Source organism: Akebia trifoliata, chromosome 3 (assembly GCF_017979445.1).
Source record: "Akebia trifoliata isolate Shusen 1 chromosome 3, ASM1797944v1, whole genome shotgun sequence".
NCBI lineage: Eukaryota > Viridiplantae > Streptophyta > Magnoliopsida > Ranunculales > Lardizabalaceae > Akebia > Akebia trifoliata.
Genome location: NC_141377.1, coordinates 38,539,326 through 38,555,796, shown reverse-complemented (window position 1 = coordinate 38,555,796; position 16,471 = coordinate 38,539,326). Strand labels below are relative to the sequence as shown.

The window sequence follows — 16,471 nt, the reverse complement described above, 5'->3', positions numbered from 1 at the left end:
AATAGATAAAGAATGGTTCATTTGGATTGAAATCATCTAAGTAAGTTGTTATCTCAAGTTTTTAGTCGATATTTTCATATATTTTAGTAAAAAAAACTCAAAAATTGAAAATGAGTGGTTATCTTAAGTGGTGAACTCAATAGTATATAAAAAACGTTGAATTCAACATTAAATAAAAAGTGGTGAACTCGACAATAAATAATGGTGAGTTTGATAGTAAAAATTACGAACTTTACACAAAATAAAAAAGCATAAAGTTTAACAGTAATAAAAAGTGGTGAACTCGATAGTAAATAAAAAAGCGAGGAGTTTGCCAATAACGAAAGACTATTAATAAAGAAAAAGGTTTACTAAATGTCCTATCAAGTTATTGCACAAAACTGAAGGATTATTTAAAAAGAAACTCTTCTATGAGGGCCCTTTATCAAAATTAAATCATGCATGCATCCTCATTTTTGTAATGTGCCAACCAAAAAACTAATATAAAGTTTGTGTGACTCCATAAGCAATATATCTAACACAGATAACCGTCTTATATGGTTACGAGGGTGATCAATAAGCCAAATCACATGCCACGTAGTCATATTCTATATGAATAAGATGTGTGACCAAGCTAATAGTCCCAAACACAAACCTTCCCGAGAAAGGTACATCGTTGATAATTTCTTATTTTTCTCCCAACAAAAATAAAACCAAACCTCTCCTCTCTCTCTCACACACATTTCCTCATCAAATCTCTCTGTGAGATTTCTTCGTAGACGAAACCCTAAAATACAAGAAGAGAAGAACATCAAGGAGAGAGAGACTGAAAATAGCTTTGAATCTGGTCGTTCATGGCGGGAGAACTCCAGAGATTAACGTGTTAGAGAGAAGGTCTAGTTCTTGATTGGTGATCATGGGCGCTGCGGGTTCAAAGCTTGAGAAAGCTCTGGGTGATCAGTTCCCAGAAGGCGAGAGATACTTCGGACTCGAGAATTTCGGCAACACTTGCTACTGCAACAGCGTTTTGCAGGTTCGGATTGAACCATATCGATCTTCTATTTGTTCGATTGAAATTATCTGAATCAATTTGCTTATACTGTGTCTAATTTATTATCTTATGTTTAATTAGGTTATTTCGTGGTGTTATTCTAATTTTCCTTAATCCACAAGTTAATTTGGATGTTTGATGAATTTCGATACGTAATTCTGTGTTTTTTTTAATGGTTCTCTAACAGTGGCTTTGCCTGTATTTCGATTGGATTTCTGTGGTTCACTTTTAGGTCACCATGACTACTGCATTTAGAAGTTTTTGGTTTGTTTCATTAGTTCTGAAGTCTGATAATTTCTGTTTGCAGGCTTCGTGGTTTACCAAATATGCTGACATTGTTGTTGACATAATATATATATATTTCCCCTCTTTTTGAAGAGCATAAGATTATACTAAAACAACAAGGAACCATACGAGGAGGTCAAGGTGACCTAAATAAACCGAAAAACAACAGAAAAGAAAGCAAAAAAAAAGAAAAAGAAAAAAAAGACCAACTAATTATCTTCCCCAACTCAAGATCCTACCTGTAAACAAAATCCTCAAAACATAAACCCTGGAATCCTTTATCATTTGATGTCTTGGTTTCAAGGGCAATTTAGGATTTTTGACAGCAATTATGTGTGCTAGTATGAATATATTCTAATCCAACCTATTGAAAAAGATGCCTGAACTGAAGAATAAAAAAACTGGGATTGGTTTATTAGCCTTTTGAGATGTGATGCTATATCTTTGTGGGTGCTATTTTGGTCCTATGCACCTTGTTTAACGTTTTGGCGAGGTTTTGTCTGCCTATTTCTTGTGGGTTTATCTTTCTTTTCTCTTGGTTAGGCTTTTTGCTTGTAATGCGGAGGTTTGGGGTCTCCAATTATTTAGGATACCCATGGTTCTTTCACTTTGAACATGCTGTCTCAAGCATAGCTTAGCCCAGGGTTGGGTTTTCCTCTAACTGAACCTGAATTTTTTTTCCCTTAGTGGGGACTTGAGGCTCGATGGCTAGTGTTGAGCTTCTTTTGTTTGCCATTGAGTAGTATTTTGTGATTTAGTAGTTTATAATGGATGTTTAATTGTTCTAGGCGTATGGTTTTGTAGTGGCTATGGTGGAGCTGTGGAGTGCAGTTGTCTAATTTCTTGTTTTGGTTGTGTAGTACTTGCTTGCAGTTGGTGATTTGGCATGTTCATCAATTCTTAAGCGTGTTTGTGAATTTATCATTTATTCTATTCTGTTTACTGCAACCTATGTTTCTTTAGTGGGTTTGATTCTTCAGGTATTGCAAGGTTTATGTTTGTACTGCCCTGATAAAATCTATTCCTCATCGCTCAATGATCTAAACTTTTGTGTCATTGACCCGATTGAACTCCTGCTTTCGTACATCTGAATTTTTATTTATTTTTGAATAAAATTCCATCATTGGTAAAAATATATGATTAAACTTGCAAGATAGTTTAAGATTTCATTACCATACTGTTTTTATTGGCTTGTCAATGTAAGGATTTTTTCAAGCAATGTCATAGAGATTAAAAAAAAAAAAAGCAAAAAACTCTAGGAGCTGTGTGAGATATAACTATGCTGAGAAAAGCTGAGGCCTTAAAAAAGAATTTGCGAGGACTCCTTTTGTGGTTCCCTCTTCCTTCAGTTCCTTGTACATCTACCACCAATCATCTGATATTGTAGCCTTCGCAAGAAGGCCTAAAAGTTCAACCTAGTTATCAAATTCCCTACCATAAAGTGTCTTTGAAGTGTGGGTTTTATGTCTCAAAAAGAATTTAAAATGTTATAAAGAGGTGTATTGCGATATCACATACCTTCTTAAAATTTCATCTTGTTGCTTGGATCCACCATAAATTGACTACCTTTCTAAAGTTCTGAAAGGTTTTGAAATGGCCTTTAAAACATTCACTCCATAGCTATAGGAAGCTTGACTCCACTTTGACTCAATTTTGAATTGGGTTTTAAACTTTTAATTTGACATTCCCTTTTTTTACTTGATCAGCTTGATTTGGCCACCGCTTGATTGTTCCATTTGACTAGTTCTTAATTGCTTATGATTCAGACCTCAAGGCTGAGATTTAAAATCATTTCATTATCTTTATTGCTTAAAAGGAAGTCTCTTTTGAACTTCTCAAGACTCAAGCTGTGGAGTTCAAAATAGTGAATTGGATAGCAATATTTTATGAAGGCTCAAAAGGGTGCTATATTTGGTAATGGCTTGTTCTTAGACCTATCATGAGGAATATCATTTGTCTTATAAGGTGATCATATTGAAAAAGACTTTAGCATTTGCACAAATTCTACTGAAAACCCAAATTTAGGGTGGGGACCTGCGTGAACAAATTTTCAAGAAAATTGGTGTGGTGTTGGGAGTCTTTGTGGCACTTATCCTTGCCTTTATAGGTTGCTCCCCACGAGGGGGCTAATGGTGAATCACTATTTTGTTAGATTTAGGGTGGTTTTGGTATCTAATCTTGGGGAGGAATTTGGTGAAGAAAGAAATTTGAATAAGAGTCACGAAGTGGTCTACATGATCATCTCTAGATAAGATTCTTGGCATTGGGACATTGGATTCGATTAGGTCACCCATGAGGTCTTTTAATGATATTGTGGAGGGTGTTTCTTGAAAGTTATCTTTAGACTTACTCAAGACATCCTTGATGAAGAGGAAGACTCCCTTGGGCACTACCATTGCTTCACACTTTAATACCACCAACAAAGTTAGATGTAGGGTTTATTAAGTATCATTCCGAACACAATTACAATTTTTTCTCTACAATATTGACTGATTGGTCATAACTTATGAATAAGTGTCTTAACTGTAATATACTTTTACTATTTTATCACTTTCTTGTCTGATAGTTGTTGTGTTTCCTTTATTTGTATTGCACTATATGATTTATTAAATATATGGGGCGGTTCATGGGACATATGTAAAAACAAGGGTTTTTCAAAATATGGGTTAGAGATTTGGATTGAGCTGATTTTTTGCGAGGATGGTCACTATGATGAGAAGATCATTCTCACAAAAAATCAGCTCAATCTGAAACTTCTAAATCCATCAAAAGTGATTTACAAATTATTGGCAAAAATTGGCAAAAAATCGACGATCCACATTCTAAATCACTTTTAATGGGGTTAGAAGTTTCAGATTGGACTGATTTTTTTTCTGGATGATCTTCCCATCATAGAGATCATCCTCACAAAAAATCAGCTCAATCCGAAACTTCTAACCCATATTTTGAAAATTTATTAATGCTACATTGTTTTTAAATATGTTTTTTCAAATGTCCCTTGATCCGTTCCCTATATATATATATATATTGGTAGTTATATTGTATTAGGGTAGACCAAAAAAATGACAAGAATGTGAATTTATTTTTCCAAATGAGAAGAATGACTTGGGTAATAGTTCAAAGTCTAAGAGTATAGTCAACATCATGTTATGCAATTCGAGTTTGAGCTTTAAACAAGACATGTTATCATGCAAATGGTGTGGCTAGTCAAATTTTTATGCTCACTTGAAGAATATAATAGGAGTATTGGAAAATATGGGAGATAAAAAATAAATAAAGTTAATCACTCAAAATTTAGTGTATGGTTTGTATGCAAATTTTGCAGTTAACATAAACCAATAAATGCATATATATATTTTTTCTGATGGCCATACTTACAAATTTTACTTATAAAAAAAAAAAAACTAAAGTGGACATGCAAAAGATCTAATTGGTGAATACCGCATATAGTTAAGGATTTGATAGAAAATTTTCAACAAAAAGAACCTACAAGTAAGGGAAGTTTTTTCAATTGTTAGCTATTGTAACATAAAATTTGTTAATAGAGATTGTTTGAACTATTTGTCTTTAGTTAGATATAAATACTTAGAAGTGGAAAATGCAGGATTAATACTTTATTATTTTCGTAAGAGCCAAACAGATAATCCCCATTTTTTGTACAATGTTATTTAATGACTATAGGATAATGACTACCTTTTTCAGCGTGGATGCATGATCATGTTTGGTGTACCAGTTATTTGGTTGTTACTTTTGATACTACATACATGGGTAAAAAAGTACGAAATGCCATTTTCCTCTTTCATTGGGGTGATCATCATCAGCGATATAGTTTTGTTATGTAATTTTACAAGATGAACTAAATGAAATATATTTTTTATTTAAGATGTAGCTTGAGACCTTGTGTTGATGGCATGTGGTATTTTTCATCATTGATTCAGACTTTACCATGGGTGCAACTGTAAAGAAGATTTTTCTCAATACAACTTATCATTTATGCACTTATAAAAAAAACTTATCATTTGGCATTTGCTAAATAAATTTGGAGAGAATTTTCCAACATATACATCTAGAAATTGAAATTCAAGATGGTGGTGAAAAGATGTATCCATCATATAATATGGAGTTGAATATTCGAAAAATAAACGGGATGTCGTGATAGTGAAGTTTGAAAAGAAGAAGGGTTTTGGCATTTCCATGAGATTTATGAATCTTAGGTACTTGTGTACCATTAGAGTACATTTTTTATCGGGATTAATAAAACAAGCTATATTGATTGTGTCAATGCTTTTTTCAGTAATTTTTTCTTCTCTATAACATAAGAAAACTTTTGATTAAGCAGAGCAAGCTTTAAAGAAGATAATTTGCAAAGAAAATAATGAGGATTATACTTTGGAATATAAAAATCTAGCCATTAGTAAAAATAAATTTTTTTTGTGAAACATGCAACGATGTAGAAAGATGAAGTTGGTGTACCAGAAAGAGGAAAGATGGAAAAAGAGATGGCGAATACTATATTTATTGCCTATGAAAGTAATGTTGGTGTACTAGAGGTGTTACTTGTGAAGAAGTTATTAACATATAAAAGCTATTGTGTATGTCAACATATAGAGTTTATGAAGATACTTTGTAGGTATTGTTAATTTTTTTTGTTCATCTTGATTTGGATGAGATCTTAAATCGCTTCATTCTAAAGAAGTTGTTGGAAGAAGCAAACAAGTTTATAATGATGTACACTAGTGGATTAGCCATACGTGATATTCATGAATGACTGAAAGTGTAGAAACTTGGTTGTCTTTGTCGACAAGTAATCCAAACTTTATATATTGCTTTAATATCATAGAACTAGAGTTCGCCCGTGCCATAGGCACGTGCATCCTCTTTGGGGTTTAAGGTGTAAAAGAGGAAAAATAATAAAATTGGGGGGCTATTATTAAACAATCTTTGGGGTTGAAGGGGTAAAAGGAAAGATAGTAAAGTTAGAGGTATATTATTGAAAAAGGGAGGAGGTGGGGGAGGAGGAGATTAAAGACAATAAAGTTGAAGGGGTAAGAGGAAAACAATAAAGTGGGTTCACTCTAGTTGGATGGGATGTTTACCCCCCACAAGTGGGCCCCACCTTTGTGTTTTATTATATAGAGTTGTTCAAAATTGCAATAAAAAGATTTAAGGACTATTTTTGAAGATATTGAAAGAGTAAAGTAAGATTATCACACATGGTAAGGGTATTCTCTTGTGGTGAACCCCATAGAATTTCTTACCAATCACAATGATTGTTCGATAAATATTTCAAAAATAAGAATATTTCGATATTCGTACATTATGTCAAGTATTGCTTCGAGATCCACATTATCCCAGACAAATGGTAGGTCAAAAATTGATAGGAGGAAGGAGAATTTCAAAGGAAATGTTAGTAGTATGATAGATTGGAAAGTTTCATTGAGATGCAATTAAGTATAAAATAAATGGAAATGTACTTTATGTAAGATTTAAGGCAACGACAAATACAGTGATTTTCAAAATCTGAATAAACAAAAGATATATTTGAGTGAACCATTTAAGCAAAAAAATCTTTTATATTGTGTTTCTTATTTTTTAATTGATAAAAAAAATATTTCATGATAGCACGCACAATTTGCACAATATTTGACGATGGGGCAATGAAGGACTTGGGACACGATGAGGTTGATGAGTATGAAGAATGACTATTAGGAAAGGCTTCATTTTTGGTAAAAAAAAGTTCAAATTCTTAATAGATGTCTATTGGCAACGGAGACTTGGTTCGAAATAATCTTACATCCTCTAAATATGTTTTTGATAAGTATAATTTTAGTCAAGGAAAAGAATATTACATACAAAGGCAATCGATATGACCTAGCTCAAAACAAAACAAAACAAAACAAAACAAAAACTAACTCAAGCGCAACAACTCCTACCAAAAGACAAACTCTTCGAAGAAAACAACTTTGAATTTTATAAACACTTTACACCAATCAAACAACAGCCCAAGAATACTAATTAGGAGGTCATGATCTGAGGATTCAACCCTTGTAAGAGTCTCTTGTTCCTTTCCAACCAAATCCCCCCAACATTGCAAGGGGGAGAAGTCTCCACATAATTTTCTTCCTCCCACATAACGTAGATAGATCCCAGCACTTTAAGAGAGATAAGACCGAGCTTGGGACCTCCAACTAAGATTAAAAAGGGCTTAGAACTAAGACCAAATAAATAGGGTGTGAGGACAATGTAACAAAATGTGGCCCCCAAATTCTCCGTTGGATTTGCGAAGAAGTCCAAAGTTTGATATTTGTAAGTCTTTTTTAATGAGGTTATCTAGAATTTTGTCAATAGAAGCTAACCAAATGAAAAAATCCACTTTTGGATGGGACCTCCTAGATAAACGAGCTTGGAAATTGATCTAGGTATTGATGGGAAGTTTACTGACCTTAAAGAAGGATTTAACAGAAAAACATTTCCCTTTAGTATGAGTCCACTCTCACCCATTGAGCCCAGGTGGCTCCCATGGTGCGTGATCGAGCTAGTTAATTAGGTCTGCAAGCTCTTGAATTTCCTAATCATTGAAATCCCTCCTAAATCCTAAATCCCATGAGGGAGCACTCCCACTGTGAATCAAAAGAGCTTCGCCTGGCATATTCTTTTGTGTAGACAAACAATGTAACAAAATGGATAGTGGAAATTACAAATAGGATTATAAGGTGGATTGAGATCCTCCCATGCTTTTAAGGCAACATTTCGAATGATGACAATTACAAAAGAGAAACAAACCTAGTATCCATTGAGGTACACTAATGGCTGCAAACATTGCTTGCTGAATTCATGAAAAACCAACTTGAAGAGCTACCATGTCAGCATGGATCCTAACAGTTGGATTCGTGTATGAAGATGGTTGGTGTTTCACTTCATTGAATACTTATAAAAAAAAACAGAAAAACAAAAAAAAACCAAAAAAGTTGGATTTACTTCATCACCAATATATTTATGTATGTTGCTTCTTGAATTCCAGGAATGTAATATAGATCTAGATTATAGAAAATAGTTGAAACACAATATAGAGAGATTTTTTTGCCACACGGTTCACTCGAATCTATCTTTTATCTGTTTGGATTTTACGAAAATACTATTTATAGTGGCCTTGAATCTTAGATAAAATACATTTTTATTTCTTTTTACTCAATGACACACTTTAACTTATAATACAACTCATCTTTCTTTTAAACTTCACCCCCCTTAGCATTTTTGGTCTATTCATTGTCTGCGATATGTGGATATCAAAGTAATAGATGACATGATATGCGGATGTTAATATATTCTTAATTTTTGGAAGCGACTATTGAAGAATCATGTATGTTATCGTGTGTAATCATTTTAATTTACTTCTTCAATATCTCTGTGAATAGTTTTTCAATGTTTTCTATTATAATTTTGTATGAAGGTTTTGATGTCAAAGCAATGCATGACGCTTAGATTACTTGTTGACAGAGATGACTACATGTCATTACTTCTTGATATACACGGTTATCCCGTGTGACAAATCTATTTGTACCCATTCCTCTAAACTTGTTTGTTTCCACTTTTTCAAAATGAAGTGATTTGGACTCTCATGAACATCAAGGCAGACACAAACTTTTAAAATATATCTATAAAGATTCCTATAAATTCAAAATGTTGACATCCATAATAGCTTTCTTATTTTCATAATTTCATCTTTACGATGAATTATTTTGATACACCAACCTTTGTCGTCACTAAGGAAGTATGGTATTCATCTATTTCTCTCTTCGGCGCTTTGTAATGGACCAACTCTTTCTATTGGCACCAAAACTTGTTGAAAATATTTGTTGTGTAAATTTTTGCCACATGATTCAAAATCATTGCACTTTGTGGCCTATCAGATAGTGAATCATTCCTGGAGTCTGTATGTGGTGAGCGTTGGCACTTTTGTGTTATGGGATGAATCCCAACTCGCTGAAATGGTTAGGAGTTGCATTTAACTTAGTAGCACCAACAACAACTCAAAGCAATAACTAATTCACCAATTCTCTACTAGTAATAGACAACATAGTGGAGTTGGGGTTTGAGAATAAGTTGGCAAGGGAACAATATTGAAATTCAATTAAATTGGGAAAACGTCAAATTAGGGTTTGGGCTCTGTAATTGTTCCTACTAAGTGGTGTTCTTATGTTATATCATCAAATCCCCTATTAAACTGCAATAAGTTGATATTATCCGTGCATCCACAAGAAGTAAACACAGGTCCAAAACACATTCAAGGTTTATGTTGTTCAAAATATAAAATGATTACAATCACGAGTCCAAGTTAGGATGATTCTTGTCAAAATCATCAAAATCAACGTCATCCTCATTAACTGACGCTTCATCGGTAAAATGGTCACCATCATCTTCATCAAGGTCATTTTCTCTTACTAGTGCTTCAAGGTCATCTTTCTTTTTTCTTGATTTAATAGCAAACTTTGTTGTTTAATTGTGAAGTTCCTAAAAGTTGCGACTCATTGTATCCAAATATGTAAGCTGAGATATTTTGCATATGACGTGGTTTACGATTTTGGAGTTCTTTCAAGTACTTAATATGGAATAAGTAAATACCTATCCAAATGCTTTTGCTATGTTTCCTGCAGCAATTTAGCTCCAATCATGTTTCCTTAAGGTTCATCTATTATGTGGTTTGTTGTTTTTGTATGCAGGTCCTTTATTTTTGTGTTCCATTTCGTGAACAATTGCTTGAGTACTATACAAATAACAAAAATATGGGCGATGTTGAAGAGAACCTTTTGACATGTTTGGCAGACTTATTCACACAGGTAATAGAATTCGATTCCATTAATGATACATAGCTGGATGCTAACTTGACATCAATCATGCTTGTCTGATATTGTGCTTAAAAGTTACTTTATTGTTATGTGTTCATCACTTCTTCCTTTGTCTATGTGCGAGCTTATGGTTTGCTGGGGATTGTTTCGACATCCATTAACCGAAATAATTTGCTGCAGTTCACTAATGAATCCCAATTCAATTACGATACGAGAACTTGAAATTTAGAAGTGGACTTGGTGGCAATCTTGCCACCCAAAAATCATTGGGCTATCAATACTTCTTTGATACCAGAAGGTGCCAACTTGGTATATTGTTAAGTAGTAAGTGAGTGGTAATACCACTGACATGGCCCCCTGCTTTCATCCATAGTGACAAAATTGAGATTTGGAAAAAATCAGCAAGGGAAAAATTCGAAAGAAAAATTGACAAAATTCAGAAAAAGTTGGGAAAAATCAGAAAAAAAATTGTTAATTAATACAATATTAAACAAAATTACAAGATTTCTTATTAAAATATTATATAAAAACATATTTTCAGAGTTTTGTGAATAAGTTGGGATTAAATTACTGATTGAAAGAAGCGTGAATTAATCGCTATTTTTTTCAAAAAATTGGAGAATTTTGTCACTATGCTTTCACACTTATATACCTAATTACCTATATATAAAGAGAGGGGGGGGGGGGGGGGGGGGAAGATTGCCTCAAATGCACAACATCAAATGTAAAGCTGACATGGGAAGATGTTCCTTATGGGTTTCCTAGTGGAACTGATCCTGAAGGAGCCTGTGTTTTTTTTTTTCTCATCTTTGCCATACATGTGACTCTCCTCTGCATCAAACATAGTTTTTTTGTGAAAGGTATAATATATTGAAAAAAAAGGGGGAAAACAAAGTACAATGAGGCCGAGGAAGCCTTTCTAAAAACAACAAAGCAAAAGAAAACTAAAAAAATCAAAGATTATACAAAGAGTTCCATCTAAAAACAAAGTCATCAAAAGTAAACCTCACGAACTCCATGTATTGTTTCGACCAAAGATACATTGAGTCCAAGATCTCCAAGAAACCCGCATGAGTACTTCTAATATTACTATTGAACACCCTGTTATTTCTCTCGTTCCAAGTCCCCCAAGCAACAGCCGAAGGTAGCATAGCCCACAAGAGTTTTTTTCTTAGAATGGAAAGTAGTATTAGCCCACTCAACTAACAATGAGGAAAACTTACGAGGGAAGACCCATTTAATACGGAATAGATCGAGAAAGGTTGACCAAATAATGTGAGTAAAGGAGCAATGAATCACAATGTGATCCAACGATTCCTCATCCCTCCAGCAAATGGGACAACAATTAGGAGTGATCCAACCCCGAACAATCAAATTATCCAACGTGAGTAACCTACCGAGATAGGCCAACCAGAGAAAGAAGGATATTTTAGAGGGAACATACTTGGACCATATGATGGACCCTGAGAGGGATCGCTTAGCAAAGGGAATAAGGCTCTCGTAGAAGGACTTGACAGAGAATAATACAATCATTGTTTGGGTGAAAGGTTTAGTTGATGTCAATCAAACATTGTCAGGTCTTGGTAAGCTCATCTGGGATTTAAGTGCCACGTTCAGTCCTTGGTGCATACATGACTACTTGAGATCACCTGCAATCAAATTGCCACAACCTGTTCTTGGTGCCTACACGGTCGCTTCTATGACAGGGATATTGAGCTTCACTCCTACCAAACCAACCCAAAGAATTTGGGAGGATTAACTTATTGATTTCATGCATTGAAGAGGCACTGCCCGAGGTTGATATCATGGTAACGAAGGCATTGTAGAGAGTTGACCTATATTTTTTAATTGGAGTTCTGTACTTATCATTTCTAGTTGCTAGTTTCTCAATTAAAATTATACAATATTCCTGAAAGAAGGAAAAGAAGCTGATGTCATCGGGAAAAGTTGTTTAGATATTCTGGGTGATATTTAGCTGTATCATCAGGTTACAAGTTCTTCATTACATGACACACAAACTGAAATGCTCATTTCTATATTAAATATTACATTTTTCTGTAGGTTAAGTATTCTCTTATATAATTGTTGAGGTCAATTTTGGTGTGAATTACCTTAAGAAGAAACATTTATCCCATAATTGAATTTAGTTGCAACTGTTTGCATTACCAGTAGGTGCACTTTATTACCAGGACCAATATTGTTTTTTTCCCATCATGTAGATAAGTTCTCAGAAGAAGAAAACTGGCGTCATTGCTCCAAAGCATTTTGTGCAGAGAGTGAAGAAGCAAAATGAGATTTTCCGTGGCTACATGCACCAGGTATGATAGGGAAATGGCTGAATTTTGGTTTTTGACAGACATGGTAGCCCCAAAGCCATGATAAACTTGCAAGACAGCATGTCTTTTAATACTTATTGCAAAATTACGGTGTTAAAAGAGATGAAAAATTTATGAGGGACATAGTTTGAAATTTGGAATGATTAGAACCCCTATGAATGCTCATGGTGGTGCTTTATAAGTTTAGTGTTCGGAGTCCAATATTCATGCTGAGTGGTGGTTTAGAAACCACTTGGTTGCATCAGGTTGGTAGCCAGTGTAAAAATAGTGTGTCAAATCCCTTGACATGAATCCAAATTTGTTGATCTCAACTTGTGTTAGTACTATTCTGATAGCACTTATTCTTTCTTGCAATATAAATTTTTTAATACCGTATATATAATTTTAAAATTTTGGAACTGGGAGAACTAGGATGTAGAAGATCATAACATGAGTGATTCGGCAGATTTGGATTCCTACTCATGTGGTACTTCAGCATACAATTCATATAAGATCCATCTGTCTAGATATCATCATACATCCAGAAAGCCGTATGCTTTGGATGAAGCTTGTACACTTTGGGAAGGGGTTTTGATTGATCAAAAGAAAAGAAAAATCTACTTCACCAATATGCCCTTAGGCAAAAATAAGGGCACAATGTTTTAAGTTATAACCGATATAATGGTGAATAACAGTGCTACTCTGTCCATTAACAACTCTGCCTGTGTGAATATTGGATTTGCATTGCCAGTCCCATGCCAGACAATATTTGGGATGATGATTTAAAACATTGAGCCATAGAAGCTTCCTTTGCCTGAAATACATATGCACATACCTGACATACATATGCACGTATGTATGCACACATGTTAACATGAGGGAACTGCCTGAAATACATGTCAAACAATATTTGGGCGCCATGGCTTGTGTGGGTGTGTATCGTGCATGTTCAGGTGTGGATTTTTTTGTGTGTGTGTGTGTTGGGGGGGGGGGGGGGGGGGGATCGTATGTGCGCATATGGGTGGGCATGTGGGCCACTTATTCATCTAGTCTAGACAAATAATATCCCTGCTTTTTGTTTAGGATGCCCATGAATTTTTGAACTACTTGTTAAATGAGCTCATTGACATACTGGAGAAAGAGTCTCAAGCTGCGAAAAGTTCTCTGGAAACATCTTCACTGCCTGAAAAGATTGCAAACGGGCCGAGGAATGCTCAGGCCAATGGTGTTCAAAAGGAGCCACTGGTTACCTGGGTTCACAAAAATTTTCAGGTGAATCGAATATTTCAATTTCTGTATGTTCCCGTCAGTATGTTCCCATTAGTTGTCCAGTGTGGTAAATATGCATTTTATGCTACTCAAGAGACAGGTGAGCATTTGAGCATCAATGTGGTTCATGAAATTAGTGCCCTTGAATTTCACATACACGTGGGTCCACCTTGGTTGATTCAGATAATTTGTCCATTCATGGATTAGCCATGTCAAAATTCGTACTGACCAGGCAATATAACCAAATCATGAATAAATGAATTATTTGCCTAATGTTTTGGCAAGAAGTCCAAACTGGTAGTTTTTTTTGTATGCCTATCTATGAGAGTCTTCATGTTATTGAATGCTATTTAAAATGCAGGGCATATTGACCAACGAGACAAGATGCTTACGGTGCGAGACAGTAACAGCAAGGGATGAAACATTTTTTGACTTGAGCCTTGACATTGAACAGAACAGTTCTATCACGAGTTGTCTCAGAAATTTCAGTTCCACAGAGACTTTGAATGCTGAGGATAAATTTTTCTGTGACAAGTGCTGCAGGTGCCCTTTGCTCTAATATTTCTGGCCATTGATTTTTTTTTTTTTTTTGGGGGGGGGGTAGTTTGGAGCAATTTTCTATCGTGGAAGAATGAGGTTCATTCCCAATCTCAAATTTTGGGGATGTGGCTTTGATGATGATCATTTTTGCCTTTTTTATGTGTGAAAAGTGGAGAAATATTTGCGTTAGGGTGTTGAAGAGAACAATTCTCCTCCTTGTCCTTCTACCATATGTGTAGAGCTCATGCAGGGATTTTGGATTCACTAGAGAATTGCTGTCACCAACACAGTTTGTGCCTTTCTTTAATTGAATGGCCAACTAACCATCTAATTTATGGACATTAAACCATTTTTCACCAAATAAAAAAAAAACATTTGCCCTTTTTTGGCAAAGGAGATTTTGGTGGGATACATCAAATGGTAAGGCACATACCGCACAGGTTGGGAAAACAATCTTCTGTTTCTTTTCTGACGAAGTCATCTTGGAAAAAGATTAAACCTGAGGAACATCACCTCCCATTTCATTAATTATTCTATAGTGCTCCAAGACACATTTACCATGAACATGCAGTAATAACCACACAACAAAGTCAATCAAGCTAACATCTGTTTTTTCAATTCAGTTTGCAGGAAGCCCAGAAGAGGATGAAGATAAAGAAGCCTCCGCACATCCTGGTTATCCATCTGAAGCGCTTCAAGTTCATTGAGCATCTTGGTAGGTACAAGAAGCTGTCTTACCGAGTGGTATTCCCACTGGAGCTGAAACTGAGCAACACGATGGAGGATGCAGATTCTGAGTATTCCCTGTTTGCAGTTGTTGTCCATGTGGGGAGTGGACCCAACCATGGACACTATGTCAGCCTCGTGAAGAGCCACAACCATTGGTTATTCTTCGATGATGAGAACGTAGAAATGATTGACGAATCCGTCGTGCAGACATTCTTTGGGTCTGCACAGGAGTATTCGAGCAACACTGACCACGGGTACATCTTGTTCTATGAGAGCCTCGGTCCTACTAAGAATGATTAACTATATGGTTGAGTTTTTGAGTTCAGGAATGATAGGTATCACTTATTCTTTTTAACTGTTTTTTTTTTTACCATCCCTTCTATAACTTTTGTGAGAAGAACTCTCAAAATACCAGTGAGATGAGGTGTGAAAGAAATATTTTTAGGTGATTGAAGAAATGTACAGTGGATAATGGAGGGGTAGCAGAGAGTCCTTTTGTTTGTCCAACAATAAGAATTAAAAATGAACGAATGTAAATGGTGGTGAGAGGAGAATTTCTCAGGAAGATAGATAGCGATAGTATTCTTCACTGTTGGGAACATTTAAACCAATTAGAAAATGTAGTTGAACTTGGTTATTCAAGATGTGATCGATTAGCATATTCAGGAGTTGAATACTTCAAATTTTCTTTTACACTATTTGGGATCATCTGATGGATGAGAAAATTTTGTTTGCTCACCATCATGTAAGGAAGTTCTCTCCTGTATTGTAATTGTAATTAATCATATATCTCTTCCTTCATCTATTTTTAAAAACAATTATTTTTATTTAGATATCTAAAATTTCAATCTGTGGGCATTATTTATAATTTACAACAATTTAGATTTTAAATGGCTGTGTTAAATCAATAGGTGATCGACATTCCCTTCAAGTTTTGCTAAGGATAATGCTGAAGTAACATTAAAATGTACAATCTGAGGTAGTGCTGCACACATGAGCATCGATGCTTTTCATCGAGATACGAGTGAAAAGCTTCTACGTGTTCACCGGAATGCCAAAATTGATGTACATTTCAATGTTACTCCAGCAAGACGACCGGAATGCCAGAATTGATATACATTTCAATGTTACTCTTTTGGTAAATATTTTGAGATGCCATGTGCCCATATGTGTTTTCAAATGGATGACATAGACATAATACCCCTTCTTGGATCTACCAACTGACAACCTTTTGCAGAAAATCCTTGATTCAATCGTTCCTACTTCCCCAAAAATAATTCTATTATGTCTCAATGATGCTTTGAATGTTGTTGTACATAGAATGATTTTGAAGATGAAAATGGCTACTAATTTTTTGTACTACAGGCTGAAGTTACGAGACTCAATTCAAAGGTTGGTGGTTGCCCCGTTGGAGATGACAAAGAGTTTAATCAAAATTAGAACGAAAAAGGATTTGG

General features: G+C 34.9%; 1 protein-coding gene across 2 annotated transcripts; it reads left to right on the top strand.

Moving 5' to 3' along the window:
• Positions 1–627: 627 nt before the first annotated feature.
• On the top strand, positions 628–15,679 carry LOC147406807 (ubiquitin carboxyl-terminal hydrolase 3-like). Of its 2 annotated transcripts, XM_086435030.1 has the most exons (6): positions 631–1,012; positions 10,036–10,152; positions 12,381–12,479; positions 13,560–13,748; positions 14,107–14,288; positions 14,909–15,679. In XM_086435030.1, the coding sequence occupies exons 1-6, from the start codon at positions 896–898 to the stop codon at positions 15,312–15,314; spliced, it is 1,110 nt and encodes a 369-aa protein (XP_086291156.1). In that variant the 5' UTR covers positions 631–895; the 3' UTR covers positions 15,315–15,679. The 2 variants fall into 2 exon arrangements, with proteins under 2 accessions (XP_086291157.1, XP_086291156.1); XM_086435031.1 differs by lacking the exon at positions 13,560–13,748 and having other exon boundaries at positions 628–1,012.
• Positions 15,680–16,471: the final 792 nt, after the last annotated feature.